Source organism: Gigantopelta aegis, chromosome 4 (genome assembly GCF_016097555.1).
Source record: "Gigantopelta aegis isolate Gae_Host chromosome 4, Gae_host_genome, whole genome shotgun sequence".
Taxonomy (NCBI): domain Eukaryota; kingdom Metazoa; phylum Mollusca; class Gastropoda; order Neomphalida; family Peltospiridae; genus Gigantopelta; species Gigantopelta aegis.
This window is the reverse complement of record NC_054702.1, coordinates 56,966,627-56,982,691: the sequence shown is the minus strand read 5'-3', so window position 1 is coordinate 56,982,691 and position 16,065 is coordinate 56,966,627. Positions and strand designations below refer to the sequence as shown.

The following is a 16,065-nucleotide window of genomic DNA, read 5'->3' as shown; positions in this document are numbered from 1 at the left end:
TGACATGATCTTTAACAGTACATGATAAAGCACTATACAAATTTCATCTCAATATCTTCAGGCAGTGCAAAAAAAGTTTATAACATTTTTCATTTCAACTTATTTTCATGCTTATATCCAATTAAGGTTCAAGCACGCTGTCCTGGGCACACACACCTCAGCTATCTGGGCTGTCCATGCAAGACAGTGGGTTAGTTGTTAGTGGTTAATAGTTAGTAAGAGAGAAGAGAAAGAGAGTGTAGTGGTCTTACACCTACCCATTGAGTCATTAAAACTCGTTCTGGGTGGGAGCCGATACCTGGCTACAAAGCCTGTGCCTACCAGCCTTGTGTCCATGGCTTAAACATGAAACACTGAGGCCGGTTGTGGAAAACCAATTTTCATATCTAAGTTCAAGGGACACAACTCTGTCAAAAATGGTTAAATTGCCATGAAAGTTAAAGTTAATCTATAACAGTACATGATAAATCTATACACAAAGTTTCAGCTCAATATCTCAAGGCATTGTGGAAAAAATATCTGGAATACTATATGTGGGACAGATGGATGGACAGATAGAAGGGTGGTGATGAAACCTATAGTTTCCTCCGGTTGGACTGGTAAGGGACTAATAAATGTTGTTTATTGTTTATTCAGGCAAAAACCAGCCTGCCTCCCTACAAAAATGGGAGCTCATATACACCCATGTTCAAAATTTCCCCCAAGTATATTCATAATCCTGACCCTAATTCTAACCTTAATCCTGAACCTAATCCTATTCGGCAAAATTCAGAACCCTTGCCCTTTACTTTAAATGAGAACGAAACTGTAAAGTAACAACATATCAACAGTATTGGTATATTTGCAACAGCTCTATGTCTAATCACACAAGTGTAGGCCTCGATCTGACAATGAAATTCTTGTATACATCTACATCCACAGTAATTCCAGGAAATCCAGGAGGCTTGGCAGCTAATATGATTTTAAGTTCCTCAAGTCCATTACTAATCAATTACTAGTATTCATCGACTGATCATAAAATTGCATCCAATTCTCAAAATTACAGATAGACAAAAATTACCTTTAAGTCATTACAGGTTTGCTGACTTTCTAGAAGTTCTTTTTCTTTCGTTGCATACTCCTCTTGAAGTTGGTTTATTTTTTGCCTGTCACATTCACACTGTTCTTTTATAAGATCCTATGTAACAGTAAAAAAAGAAACACATCAGGTCAAGTTTTAATTAACTTATGGTCAGCTAAATTTGACAATGTTATTTTTTACAGTTTCTTTATATTCTACTGCAACTTTCATGCTGTTCTTTGACAAAACATCCTTTTTTTAGTTGTCTGTTGGTTATAACCCATACTTACTAAACTGTTCTGCATGTCAACAATCTTGTTCTCAAGTTCAGTTTTTTCAATTATCAAGATATCTGAAAAAACAAAGCAAATATTAATTAATATTCAAAATATGAAATATACAGATCAGTGAAAACCAATAGTCACAAGAGTTATTCAATAATATGGTGTCAAATGAATTAAGATTATTAATGTATCATTTTGTAAATATGTACTTAAGTAGATGACCTATTTATTATTGATAATAGCTCTAAATAAAACTAGAAACTTAACACACATTAATAATACCTACATGTGCATATATATCTGTGTAACTAAAGAGCCAAATGAAATATGCATGACCTCAAGTTAATATTAAAAAACAACAAATATAAATTTAAATTATCTATTTTCATTTATAAACCTTAGATTAACAACTCATATTTCTGTCTGAATGGAAGTACTTGTAATTATTATTTTCCTTACCCCGGGAACTCTTTAAATTTTCACAAAGAGCTGATGATTCAGAAAGTTGCCTTTCATATTCTGTGTTTCTGCAAAGGTTACATGAATATTTATAAAATTAAGCAACAATATATACTTTAACATGTAACAGCATAATACAGTTTGAAAACTAACTTATACTAAACAAGTAATTTTCTTTCAATGCAGAAAGTTTCAAAACTAAAAATAATTTCAAGAAAACAGAAAACATTACTCCCACTAAACCTAACTACAAATGTGTCACAAGCAAAACTTGATTTTACAAAAAATTAAAAACCTTAATACATGTACATCAACTTTTATATTGATACATGTAGGTGTCACTGGTAAAACCAGTGTGGAATATCTTCAAATCTGAATCAGCAGAAGTGGAAGCTGGATGGGGATGATATGATTTCTATCTGTCCTAATCCAAGGATGACAACAATGGTTAACAATAAGAGAGAAATAAAAAGCTTACATGAGGCCTCAAGCATCTTTCAATGCATAAAAATGGACTCCAGCTTTTAAAATGTTTCTGGAAGAAAGCTAGAAGTGAATGTCTGTTTAACAAGAGTTAGTCAGTGACTATTACTTGTCTGCGTTATCACAGTGATAATGAAAAATAAAGAACTAAAATGCGTGTTTCCACATAGAAACCACCTAAAAGTCTTTTATTTGCACTTTACCAAAGACACAAGAGTACATACTTATGTTTTTCTTGCTGTAGTGTGATTGATAATACTTCTACTTCATTACGAATCTCTGTCAAAGTTACTTCATGTTGATTCTGTTCAATGAGCATAGCTTGTTCTATATGTAATTTAGCTTCTTTCATTTCAGAAAGTTCTTGGCAGATACTACTCAACTGTGCTTCCAAACTGCATCTGTGTTGCTGGAAAAATATTTATCTATTTATTATGCACACTGAATACATGATAGGAATACATTGTGTATTGATGCAATATTATTTTATTGCTTTTCTTCCACAAAAATCAAAACACGTAACCCAGTAGTATCAGTACCACTGTAATACATTGTTACTTCACTAAAACAACAAACATTCCATGGAATTAAATGTCTTGTCTACCAAAAACGTATCTGGTGTTGCTTAAATATGCTCATTTCAATGCATATAACAAAAAAATATAATTTATTACATTATTTAACTAATTTTACATATTTATACATATTTAATGTAAATTTTGTTCTTTAAAAAAGTAAATAGTAATAATAATAATAAAAGGACTTTAATGCAAACACGTAACAAAGAACTAAAATGCTAATTTAAAGTATTTTCAGCAAAATTAAAACAAATTTATCATATATTGACATGAAGCAACTATGGCTTTATCAAGATTCAGTATCTAATACAAAGCTCTATTTACCATTAATATGAATTAGAACAAGCATTCTGAGAGTACGTACTGCTAAAGCAATACATGTTCCCTACGAGACCAAACAAATTTCTAAAACTCTGTGAAAAATGGGTAAATCACTATGAAAGTTAAACTTGATCGGTAGCAGTATACAATAAAGCTATATACAAATTTTCATCTTAATATATTCAGGCATTACACACACAAAAAAAAAAGGTCAGGAAAACAAATTTCATATCTCTGTAGTTCAAAGGCTATAACTGTGAAAAATGGGTAAATTGCCATAAAAGTCTAACTTTATCTGTAACAGTTCATGATAAAGCTATATATGTACACAAATTTCAGTTCAATATCTCAAGGCATTGTGAAAAGATAAAATCTGGAAAACTATATGTGGGACAGATGGACGGGTAGACAGACGGAAAGGAATCCTATAGTCCCCTCAGGGACCGGCAGGAGACTAAAAATCAACTAAGTGTTCATATTTTTACTATATCAAACTACATTCTTTCTCTAAAGCTTTACCTACAGTATACAAAATATCTATTATTTGGAATCCATTATTCTGAAATATGCATAAGTCAAATATTTTAATAAATTACCTTAATAGATGCCAACTCTGTTGAAGATTCATCATATAGTTTTTGTTTTTCTTCAATATCAGTAACTTGTTCAGTAATCTTTTTCTGTAAATGTTCTACAATAAAAACCATACAATTTTTTTATTACATTATTAACCTAACTACTGCAGGCAAGATATCTCACCCGATGTCTCGCCAGTTGACATGCTGTACATTCAGTGCATTCCACAATTCATATTTCCGTGTCATCTTGCACATGACACTCACCGGAATTATTAACAGAAAACACGGAAGACAACTCAGCTTCTTGTGCCTTTAGTCAATGGCAAATACTTCAGAATTTTGAGTTGAAAAAGTGGTTTTCGGCAAGTTTTTTGCTTGACAACAATGGCACACGTTGCAGTAATTTTCAGGGATCGATAGTTGATTGTGACAGCTAATTTGATAATAAATTTGATCGTTTTACCAACAACACAGTTCGTTTAAAAAAAAACACAATTCTGGTCGGAAAACCAGTGACTGTTATTGGGAATAAATGGACATAAATACTGGACAGCTGGCCACAAATGCCTGTAAGTAAACGTAACGTTTTCAATTTTTTGCCTAATTTTAATCAACATTAACTGATCTAAAATATCATTAAAAATTTAAAAAACCACAAAAATAAAACATTTAAGTGAATATATGTGAGTGAAAATTATAAACTTGTACCAACACAACATGTTTTTTTTCTAAAATTAATCCAGTACATGTAGTCTAAAGGTTAAATACACAATTAATTATACTGAATGACTTAAGAGAGAAACCGACTACAGAATCCAAACATGTGCATGTATCTCAATTAATGCACAATTAAAAAAACCAAAAACAATTTTGGACAGTTTCAATAGATTTTGTTTATAAATCATAGATATTAGAGTTAAAGCATTAATCGGTTTCATAATTTTAAGTATGAATATATAATATGTCACACCTACATGGTACATATACAAAAATATAGTTAATTACTTTACCTACTGTCTGTTCCATTGTATGAATTTTATCATCATTTTTCTGCATTATTGTCCGTACATTTCTTATTTCAATATCTTTTTCATCACACTTGTCCATTAGATCTTTCAGCTGTTTATAATAAATCAAATAAAAAAAAATTAAAAATTAAATTATAATGAGATAAATTGCAAACTATTTCAATTGTGAAGCATAAGCCTTAGATAAATGTTCTGTTATTGTCATTAAAACTTTCATTAAATTTAACAAGCATTCCAAGAGTACTGCTAAAGCAATACATGTCCCCTACCGGGCCTAATTTTTTTTCGTATCTCCTAAATTCAAGGACCATATCTCTGCAAAAACATTGTAAATTGCCATGAAAATTAAACTTTATCTGTAACAGAATATGATAAAGATGTACACCTCAATATCTTGAGGTATGCATTGCCAAGAAAAAAAAAGGCAGGAAAAACATATTTTGTATCTCATAACTTCAAGGACCATAACTCTGTAGAAATGGGTAAGTCGCAATGAAATATCTCATTGGTATTGTTAAAACTATATGTGTGACAGACGGACAGATAGCCGGAAAGACGGAGATGAAACCTATAGTCCCCTCTGGTTGGACCACTAGAGGACTAATAATGGATGTGATGGTTCAGCTGTTTATTGTTTCAGACATGGCATCCTTCTTGCCTTGCATAAATCTGATGACATGTTAAACAATGTTACTGTAAAGAAAGAATTATAAGATTATACACTACACTACATGTGAAACACTACACTTAGGATGTTATTTACATATGAAGCACTATTAAATTATATTATTAATTTATTTAATATCCATTTCTTCCATTTTTGTAATAATCTATTTAGAATGGAGTATTTTTCAAGCAAGTAATACCATCTAAAAGGAGCAACAATATTAAATTCAAGACCTCTTAAATTGAAGAATTTTAACAAATACATATGATTCTGAAAGGACTTCACATCATGTACTGTGCTAAACCAGCTAATAACGTATATTAAAGTACCTGATTTTCAGCATCTCCAAGCTTCATAGCCATTTGCTCCTCTAACTTACTTCTGTCTTCTCTTTCCACCTGCACTGCAAAACAATCCCCCCAAAAGATGTCTATTATATACTGATGGAAAAAAAAAAGGGAACACATAAATAGTAACAGAAAATATTGACAGAAACCAAAACCCTTATCCACAGTGAATCCTACATTATGTTTTTGTATTGTATACAGGCATAACTACTACTAGCAGTGATTTAAACTTGGTCTCAAATCCTGTGTCTTCCATTATTTCTTTCCATCAGTATATATTAACGGTTAGCACAAAATTCTGCATCATCTCTATTACATTCAGGGTTTTAGATCTCACTAATTTGGGCACGAAAGGTTTTTGTCTGTTCTTAGTACACTGAGGTCTTTTTAATGCAGTAATTTTAATAATAATTTTAAAGAGTTGTACATGTACATATTCAGAAATGCATTTCAAGTTTTACACTAATTACAGCTTAACTTTCTATTGATTTTGAGATGAAATACTTTCAGGTTAGCATGTTTGTTTTAATTTGGGGTTACTTATTTTGAGCATACTTATTTTGAGCACACCCTTTATTGCCTCAGGAACTTCATGGACAAAAATATGTGATTGTCAAAAACATAATACAACATATATTTTGGGAGACCATTTGATAAAAAAACCCCACCAAAACACTTACACTGATTGACTAAATTGTTATGGTTATCAATAGCTGTTATCTGTAATTCCTTAAATTTGGCAGAGAGTTCCTGCAAAACAAATGTATCGTGCAGTACAAAACATCATAAAAAATGCACGATCACACGTGAAAGTAAACAGATTAATTATATTTGCATTAATAAACATACCTGAAAACCTAACATGAATGGCAAGTAGCAACTAGATAGTAATCTTAAGTTAACTTCCTAAATATGCAATCAAAATACTACTTATTACCTTAATGTATAACATCCTAATTACATAAGTCTTTGTTTGTCAAATCAGTTTCCAATTATTTTAATTAGACCACACAAATAAAATTCATTGTTTATATTAAATTGCTCTTCTGGCATTGCATAATGTAAGCAAACTTTACTCAATACATTTGAATAATACTGTGTCTTTGTTTGATAAACATGGTTAAAGCTTGTTTTGTTTGATGACATCACTAAAGCACATTGATTTATTAATCATCAGCTATTGGAAATTAAACATTGACATATAGTCTTAAAGAGGAAACCCACCACGTTTCCATTAGTAGCAAGGGATCTTTAGTATGCACCATCCCACAGACAGGGTAGCACATACATGTACCATGGTCTTTGTTACACCATTTGGGGAGCACTGGCCAGAACGAGTAATAGCCCAAGCTGAACTTTGAAAATATACGTGAATTTATTTTTCCAATCTCAACTACATGTACATGTATGCCCCACAACTGTAGACTGTATGGCAGAAGCAGGTTTCCTCTCTTTCTCTATATTAATAATATGTAGAAATAACTAGTTTAGATACAAAATAGCTGGATACTAAAATGTGTTGAGGTGTTGTTTAACTAATTATCCTTTCCCTTTTTGGTAATATTACCTCAAACTGCTGTAAATGTTCCTTTCCAACATATTTCAGTTCCGTCCTTTCTGTTTCACCTACATAAATAATATATATAATTTAAAAATCAAACCTTTACAATTTCATTTGTTATGTCTTGTAAATAAATTAGACATTTAAAAAAAAATCAAAAAAAATCTAGCTATTTACAAAAAGAACCAGTGCAGCTGGAATCAGTTTGATGATGGTCAGATAAAGAAAAATCCAAATGCAAAGTGCAAAGCTCTTCAACAGTTTTCGAACTATATTAAAGCATGATAAGTTGAAAGTTAATTCATGAACTTCTCCCACATAAGGGCTATGTATAGAATCATAAACAAGATGCTCTTCCAAAGAGGTATTGAGGTTGTAGTGTATGAGTTAGTGCATGAACATTTTTGGGCAATTGCAGAGCATGCAACATCACAAACCCAAGAAAATTTTAACTTTGAATGATCATAAATGTGGTTTTCCTATCCCTATACTGACCTTTTTCTTGTTCTCTTTTATTTGGTGAGGGAGGGGGCAAAAGAAGTGAAAACTCTATGAGTGTTAAAATGATTATTTATTCTTTTCAGGATTGTTAATTTAAAAATAAAAATCTAATATTTACTTAGCATTCACAAATAACAGTAATTGGTATTCTTCTTTTTATTTGCATATTGAAATATAATTTAAAATCAACAGCATGATGCAAATGCTAAATATACTAGAAACACTTAATACTACAAAAGCCATTCAATTTAGAGAATGTTACTTTACATTGAACCAGTCTTTCTTCAAGCTTCACAGTGTGATCTTTCAGAATATTGCAGAGTTCACGGGTTGCTGAAATCCTTTATATATATATATATATGTATAAAAAAGAATCCATTAGTTATTGATATATATGTGGTTACTTCTTTTGATACATTTACTCAGATAAAATATCAAATTGTTTACCATCGCTATTGGTTAATTTAAGATGTGCTTATGTATGTATGCATTTAGCAATATATAGTATGGTTGTCTTAATTAATTTTATAAGAAGAAATAATTTGTGATGTAAAATTCATGATTAATCTAATTCATGATTAATCTGTTACTTTAAAAGAACCCCCCAAAAATTAAAATTTAAACCAATATTAAATTAAAAAAATATTTTAACATGCATTGAGATGAACATTCATAGAACTATAAACCAAGTATCATTGGTGTAGGACCTATAATTTGTCAATGGACCTAAACACAAATCTTGATGCTATCTGTGCATCTGTCTACAAAATAATGTCACGGCAACACAACAATAATAATGCGAAACTTACTTTTGAGAAGTTACCTCTCTGTTGCTCATTTCATCTTGAAGCTTGAGGCTTAAATTCTCATTTTGTAACTAAAAGTACAAATATAATAAACAAAAAATGTTGACTAACAAAGTGTTTAGATCAATTCCAAACACATTAGTAAGTAATGTATAATATGCCACAGTATGTTTAACATGCACCTAAATGTCCAAATAAGCTAAAGTTTTTATTTAACAGATATATATTCACACATTATTCCTCGTTTTATTTAACAACGCACTCAACACATTTTATTTACGGTTATATGTTGTCGGACATATGGTTAAAGACCACACACACATTGAGGGAGGAAACCCGCTGTCGACACTTCATGGGTTATACTTTTCGATTAGCAGCAAGGAATCTTTTATATGTACCATTCCATAGATAGGATAGCACATACCACAGCCTTTGATGTACCAGTCATGGTGCATTGGCTGGAGCAAGAAATAGCCCAATGGGCCCACCGACAGGGATCGATCCCAAACCGACCACGTATTAAGTGAGCACTTTACCACTGGGCTACAAAAATTAAAACACTTACACATCAATCCTTGCTATAACAGGTATTCTTCTGACATATTTGGAATAGTCTAAACAATCACCTATCATTTCGAAAAACACATTCTAAAGTGGAAAAAACAACAACAGATGCAGTCCATCTTACAACCCATTCTGGATGTAAAACCTCAAAAACATTTGTAGAAAACTTAGATCATCATGGATAAAGATGGAATAAGTATCATGTGACCCAAACAGGACACACATGATTAACTGAAAGGTTTAGCCATTTCACTGGCTGTTGGGATATTTGAACCAGTCCTTCGGAATAAGGGGAAATGCCATTGGTTAGAGGTCAGGAGCCTATTTCATAAAACATCGTAAGTTTACGTCTGCGACTAGCAATTATTCAGGTTATAGGTTTACACGTGTTTGGCATCTATTTCAAGCAGGAACTTACATCATTATAGAGGATGGAGCATTTTAAAGACCAAAGAAAATTAAATGTTTGTACTACATCGGTTGTACTGTTAGTAGTGATAAGAATGGTGATTTAGTCGTAGATTTACGTTTACGTGCAAAACTTGGCTTACAATGTTTTGTGAAATTGGGCACGGTTTAGTTGAAAAGAAAAATGTACATCACTTCAGCAACAATATCTACATGTATTAGTATCTATTTACCTGCAGTTCCAAAATTGATTTTCTGAGATTTTCAATAGTACCAGAAGCTTCTTGAATTTTCTTTTCCTAGAGAAAACAAGGCATACTCTTAATGTATATATCTGACCATTTAAATTTCCCAATAAGCAAACAATGAGGTGGAAAAAACAATCACAAATACTTATAACTATAGCTACATGTATTAGGTAAATTTATGGCTGCATATGTATAAAATAAAATTCTATTTCATATATGTAGCTTCAGTTTGACTTCACATAATTTCTTTCTGCACACTTAAATACTGAAGGTGAAGTTTTCCCAACTGCAAAACAATTTTTAAAATCTGGGTTTATTTATAACCTGCTATGACAGAGTGCAAAATGAATTTAATAAAATTATTCTCAATAATGTTCTGTATTTGTTATAGTACACAATTCTTAAAAATATAAGTGACTTAATCTAATTAACATACTTTAGTTTTCAGATCAATTTCAGTTTGAACTTTCCACTTCCTTATCTTATCAGCCTCTTGATGAAGTTTTGCATGAAGAGATGATAGCCTCTCTGTTCCTACAGCTTGGTCTTGGTTTGTATTTTGCCTCTGAATAGTACTGGCTATTTGAATATCTAAAATATGAATAATAAAATCAATACACAGTCAATACAATAACAGAATTGACTGTAAAATGCCATGCATATATACTCAGTGTTATATAGTGTGATAATGGTTTTAAGCATTTTATTAAAAAACATATTGTTTGACAGAACTGACAAAATAATATTGTGTCAAGCATTTATAATGATTATCTCTCAACAATATTACTGCCATTTCTTTATATAAAGTATATCAGACGATAATATTTTAATTTTTTAGACAACCAATGTCGTTTGTGTGATTATAGTATTTACACAAATGATTTTCTTCAGTAGTTCAGATACAAATGAAAAGGTTAATGGGTAACGATATTCAAACAAGCGATTTCTGTAGCTTTTCTCCTAGCATAAATAGGAACAAATACCTTTTGCGTGCTAAGACTAACTTAAAAGCTACCAGGCGAAAATAAAAATGAAGTTTGTTTGTCCTAACCCGACTGACCCACGAAAATCGACCGTGTCAAAACTGATTTTGACTTCTTTTGGGGAAGATTTAAAAAATATATATATATTTAATCAATTTCAAGTTAGACTATAACAAGTATTATATTGATCTGTAGGTGATATTTGTCAAACATTTTAAACCTCAATATAATTTAACCGAAATTTATTAACGTTAGTTTTGATTCGTTAAAAATTGGAAATTCTGTAAATACAGAGAACATGATTTCCCCGCGACGGTGGCACGAGATCTTGCGCACCGCGATGCATGTTCGTAATACATGGTACATGTTCTTGTGACAGGCAAAATGGGTTTTAAACTAAATCAATCTAACAGTAGCTGCACAGGTACTTCCGTGATGAGGCTATGTACGGGTATGCTTTGACAGTCACAAAGTTAATATTAGCACTCATTTTGTCCGACACTAGGTACAGTCGCTAGAATGAGATCGCATTTGCTTTTAATTGACCTGATTCAGTCGGAAAGAACCTATACAAATGTCAAACTCTGCAGAGAATCTGTAATGGCCGACTTATTCTGAATGGCTTGGAATAGCGGTGAGAGTGATTTTTGTGACACTAGTCTTTAATTTGTTTAACATATTTTGTTTTTATCAGTGTCATTAAATTGTATCGGTATATAATATAATATTCTAAGAAACTACCCATAAAGGTTCTGTGACGTGCTTCAAGCACCAAATATCGTGACATCAGGACTTTGAGAACGTCTGCAAACTACCGTAAATTGTAAATATGTCAGTGGTGTGCTAACACAAGTAGCATTTTATAACTAAAGTACACGGATATATTGTATCTTTTTCATACCGGCAATGCATGTTTATTTTCTTCCAAAAACAGTGACAATTTTTTGCCCTGTATATGCTTTACCTTATAGGCTACCTGGACATAAAAGCATATTTTATAATTATGTTTGAGGTTTCACTGTAAGTTCAAATGTATGTAACTGTTGTTTGTGCAGCATGTAATTTGCTTGTCATTTCATAATTTTGACAAAACATTTCTTAGTTACATTATCATATTTTAGGCCAAAAATTACATTTAACTTGTTCACTCAAAATATTTACAAAAAGATGCTCAATTTAACAATTTTTTTGTTTCCTTACCATGGTTTCTTGACAAGGAAGTAGTTGGCATCTTGACTCTAGGCGTAGTCTAAATAAAATATATGAATAATTATTGTAATGTAATCTATTAACCACGAATAGTAATTAATGTCTAAAATCAAAGAATATTTTAATTTGTTTGCATTAGTATCACATTGTGGTAGTAGAGTGCAGTAATTGCTTTACACAATAATGAGTAGTTATGAAGGCTTTTAGAACATATTCTTATAGTTATTTACTAATGGAAACTATGTTAGAAATCATTTACTAATGGTAATCATTTTAGAAAGAAATATTAAAGAGACTATCAAAGTTAGATGAAAACAGCTTTCCACCCAAAGTAGATTATATCTTTCACTGTATGATGAGTATATGCCTGTTAAAAATACAACCCAAAAATTAAATTTATTAGTAAGAAAAAAAAGATTTCAAAATGTAGATAAATGCATGGTCTACCCATAATTACTACCATGGATTCAGCCTGAAATAAGAAAATGTAACATACATTTTTGTACAAATGTATGTTTTACTCTACATGCTTCTTTTAACCAAGCTTTCTTGAACAACCACTGTTTACACACAATGGCAGCATATTATATCATAGGCCACATTTCTTTTGGTCTGCTAAATTTTTATTTAAAAAAAAAAAAAAGGCGCTGTAATTGCCATTTAATGTCAAACACTGTGTTATTAATTTGTTATTCCAGTTGTTTTGGGGTTTTGAAGGAGTGGGCAAGGAATGTTATTATTTTTCATTGTCTATTTGTCTAAAATTAATAGTAATAATAACTTACTTCCAAAATAAATGCATGTGTGTTTTCATTGTTGGATAAAGGCTTAAACACAGGTTGCTGCTTTTCTCTTTGATGTAACGGCAACATTTTCTGTAAATCTGTCATTCTAGAATTCAAAACAGACGCAAATAAAATATGACCAAAGAGCACGGTCTGTTTCTTTTTTTTACAAAGTATAAATTTTTACCATGCACTTTCTTATTAATTCACTACCAAATGACATCCATATTTTTAAAGAATGGCCTTATAATCAGTTTGTGCCTTGTTATCATGAGCAGATATTGTCATCTGCTTTGATGCAACATTAAACATCTCATCACTATGTACATGTACTATTAAACAGTTCCGAAGTTTTATGTCCTGAAAGCACTGCCCTACGCATATATACCTTAATACTCTGAAAACTAAACAGATCCTCAAGGCTAAACTGGCCATGCTTTATTTTGCATACTGGTATTACTAATTGGTCGACATATTCAAGCGTGACTACTGAATGTTTTATTACAAAATAATAAAACTGTTTATTTTGGAATAAAATAGCATATTATTTTCATCCCAAGGTAACAAGCATGAATGTGTCCATCCCTTGCTCCTTTCTATTACTACTGATCAAATTATAGACAGGTTTTATTTTTGGAAAACTTGAACATTATATTCGATGCTCAATCAGAACACTTCACCTACTACCACTGCCAGTAACAAATGAGCTACGAGTCTCCCCTGGGTTGTCATGCCACGATCTCAACAGATCAGGCCCATCTAAGGGCCCCTATGGGCAACCTAGGGAGACACCTAAACACCAGCTAGGTCCACTTAATGAGCTACTCTTAGCATACTAAATTTCAAAACTATCTTTAGCTCCCTTTTTACCTTTGACAGACCTTTCAAAATTGCACCTAACTTCCTTCATAAAAATGCGCACCATTTCTCTTTGGCTATGGGACATTCCAAATTCCACAGCACCAAACCACCCTGCACCTGTTACCGGTTACGGTCAGACTGCTGGTGCTTCCTTGCACCTACCAGTGCAGGTGGTCCCCCCTACTGGTTATGCCCTTTAATTTGCCAAATTCGTGGTCTGAACTGGATGTTGTTGTTTTTTTAATTTTTTATTATTACTATTATTAAACATTAAAATATACTAGATATTGCACTTTTAACGATTTCAAACAATGACATATTGTATTCCACCCCACCCCTAGTTCATAAAGATACCCCACCCCAATTTTAAAAACCTGGCATGATGATCATAATCCACTACACACACTTTCAGTCATTCCTTGTCAAATATATAAATATAATTATATGAATTATATATCTACAAAAAACATAAAATATTCCTCATAATCAATTATAGACGACGAAAAAAACATTGTGCAAATAATAAACAATCGAATGCAAATGTTAAAAACGAAATTCAGCGAACTGTCGTCTGCTATTGCTAACCACTGTCAAACTGCACAGGAACGTCGGTCACGATTATACACTTTACACTTATACTATTTAGCAAATGATAATTCGGTAAATCATGTTCTTAAAAACAAACAAACAATTAACAACTTATAACAAGTAAAGAACAGAACCCAATAAATAAAATAAGTTAAATTGTGAAAGCATCGTCTGTTCTTGCAATCGTCTAAAGGGAGATCACTCGTACTACTTTAATCAGCTTATGTCATTCGGACACCATCGGACATTTACGTTAGTTAATACCCATAAAAGGTGTTTTTAATTTATTATTATAATTAAAAAAAACATTAAACTGTTTTGGAAATAACAAAATGTTTTATTATTAATATGCAGTTTGTAAACATACTGACCAAGATATAAAAAAAACAAAAAAAAACAATAACCCCTGTAGATGTTTTATATATAATAATAATAATATAATATATACATATAACGACACCACTGGAGCACATTGATTTATTAATCATCGGCTTTTGGATGGCAAACATTTGGTAATTCTGACATATAGTCTTCAAGAAGAAACCCGCTACATTTTTTAATTAAACAGAACAAACTTTAAACATGTTTCATTCCCAGTGTTAAGTAACGAGACGTGTTTGCAGGTCAAAACCCCTCCATGCTCAGCTGGAATTTATCCAGGCATTCTATCGGTCCGAACATAGGCCTACGCCCCTTCCCAAAAGTGACACTGGAATTTTTGTAAAATAATTATATTTGTTCTTATAAATTAATTTAACAGTGGAGTACTGTATCATTCAGGGACCTGAACAAAAAATATCCCAAATATGATTTACTCGCTCTACTTTTCCCAGTCCCATCGTATATGGAACCTAGCGAAAAACTTTGGATAATTCCTTGGTCTCAAGCAATTTTTCTTTTTTCTTTATGTATTTTCCGGGGGAGCATGACTCAAAACTTCGGTCAACAGTCTAGGCCCGACCCCTACTAAAATCCCTGCACAAGCGCCTCAGTAATAGTAATGCTCGTCACTCGTAAGTATATTTAGGGTTGGGGCAGTTTTGCTGACACACGTTATATTTACTCCACAATGCACAAGGGGGTAGGATGTACTTCAGTGGTAGAGCGCTCATCTGATGTGCGACAAACAGTAGCATCCCTTGCTGCTCTGACGGTGGCAGTAGCCTGTGTAGTGGAAGCCAACTTCCCTTCCGGGAGCATGGGCAAGTATTTTAGCTTGGATGGGGGTGGGGGTGGGTATGTGTCGAGATTGTGGGACCCCCCCCCCCCCCCCCCCCCCAATTTGCTCGAGCAGAACCAGAATCCCCATACACACGCACTTGCCATCCACCTCCGACTCCCGAGTGTCTCTCTGTCTCCCTAATATCGAAATAACCACACATACTATACTCTTTTAACAATTACACGTGTAGGTTGATATGTCGTTATAAACATAATTTTCCTTTTTTTTCACAATGTGTCTTTTCAAGTACGGTATATATTTACAGCACTACCTTTCCCAGTCCGCCAACGTAAATTATAGATTGAAAATTAAGATCTACAAATCTGACAGACACACTTATTTGGTTATTCATGTTCATATTTCTATAGCAGACAGACTTCAGACTTCACAGGAATTTTGGCAACGTCTGGATGAATTAGAATAGGGCAGCCGCGGTCTTCAGACGATACATCCTCCCTACTTCGTCTTAGGAAGGCTACCACTTCCAAGACTGATTTGACAAATCTCAGACAACTGTTATACTT

The 16,065-nt window shown here is 32.4% G+C and overlaps 1 protein-coding gene across 2 annotated transcripts in view; it reads right to left on the bottom strand.

The window, feature by feature from the left end:
- Window positions 1-14,508, bottom strand: part of LOC121370800 (synaptonemal complex protein 1-like) — a 29,291-nt gene extending 14,783 nt beyond the window's left edge. The window contains exons 1-16 of one of the 2 annotated variants that reach the window (XM_041496275.1): window positions 14,317-14,508; window positions 12,871-12,976; window positions 12,077-12,125; window positions 10,330-10,484; window positions 9,879-9,944; window positions 8,677-8,744; window positions 8,135-8,208; window positions 7,373-7,431; window positions 6,486-6,555; window positions 5,788-5,861; window positions 4,774-4,882; window positions 3,782-3,876; window positions 2,511-2,695; window positions 1,804-1,871; window positions 1,351-1,412; window positions 1,061-1,177 (exon numbers count right to left, since the gene is read on the bottom strand). In XM_041496275.1, the coding sequence (XP_041352209.1) occupies window positions 1,061-1,177; window positions 1,351-1,412; window positions 1,804-1,871; window positions 2,511-2,695; window positions 3,782-3,876; window positions 4,774-4,882; window positions 5,788-5,861; window positions 6,486-6,555; window positions 7,373-7,431; window positions 8,135-8,208; window positions 8,677-8,744; window positions 9,879-9,944; window positions 10,330-10,484; window positions 12,077-12,125; window positions 12,871-12,975 (1,356 nt within the window). In that variant the 5' untranslated portion in view covers window position 12,976; window positions 14,317-14,508. Of the gene's footprint in view, window positions 1-1,060; window positions 1,178-1,350; window positions 1,413-1,803; window positions 1,872-2,510; window positions 2,696-3,781; window positions 3,877-4,773; window positions 4,883-5,787; window positions 5,862-6,485; window positions 6,556-7,372; window positions 7,432-8,134; window positions 8,209-8,676; window positions 8,745-9,878; window positions 9,945-10,329; window positions 10,485-12,076; window positions 12,126-12,870; window positions 12,977-13,751; window positions 14,032-14,316 lie in introns of those variants that run through there. The other variant, XM_041496274.1, reaches the window with a different exon arrangement.
- Between the last annotated feature and the right edge of the window lie 1,557 nt (window positions 14,509-16,065).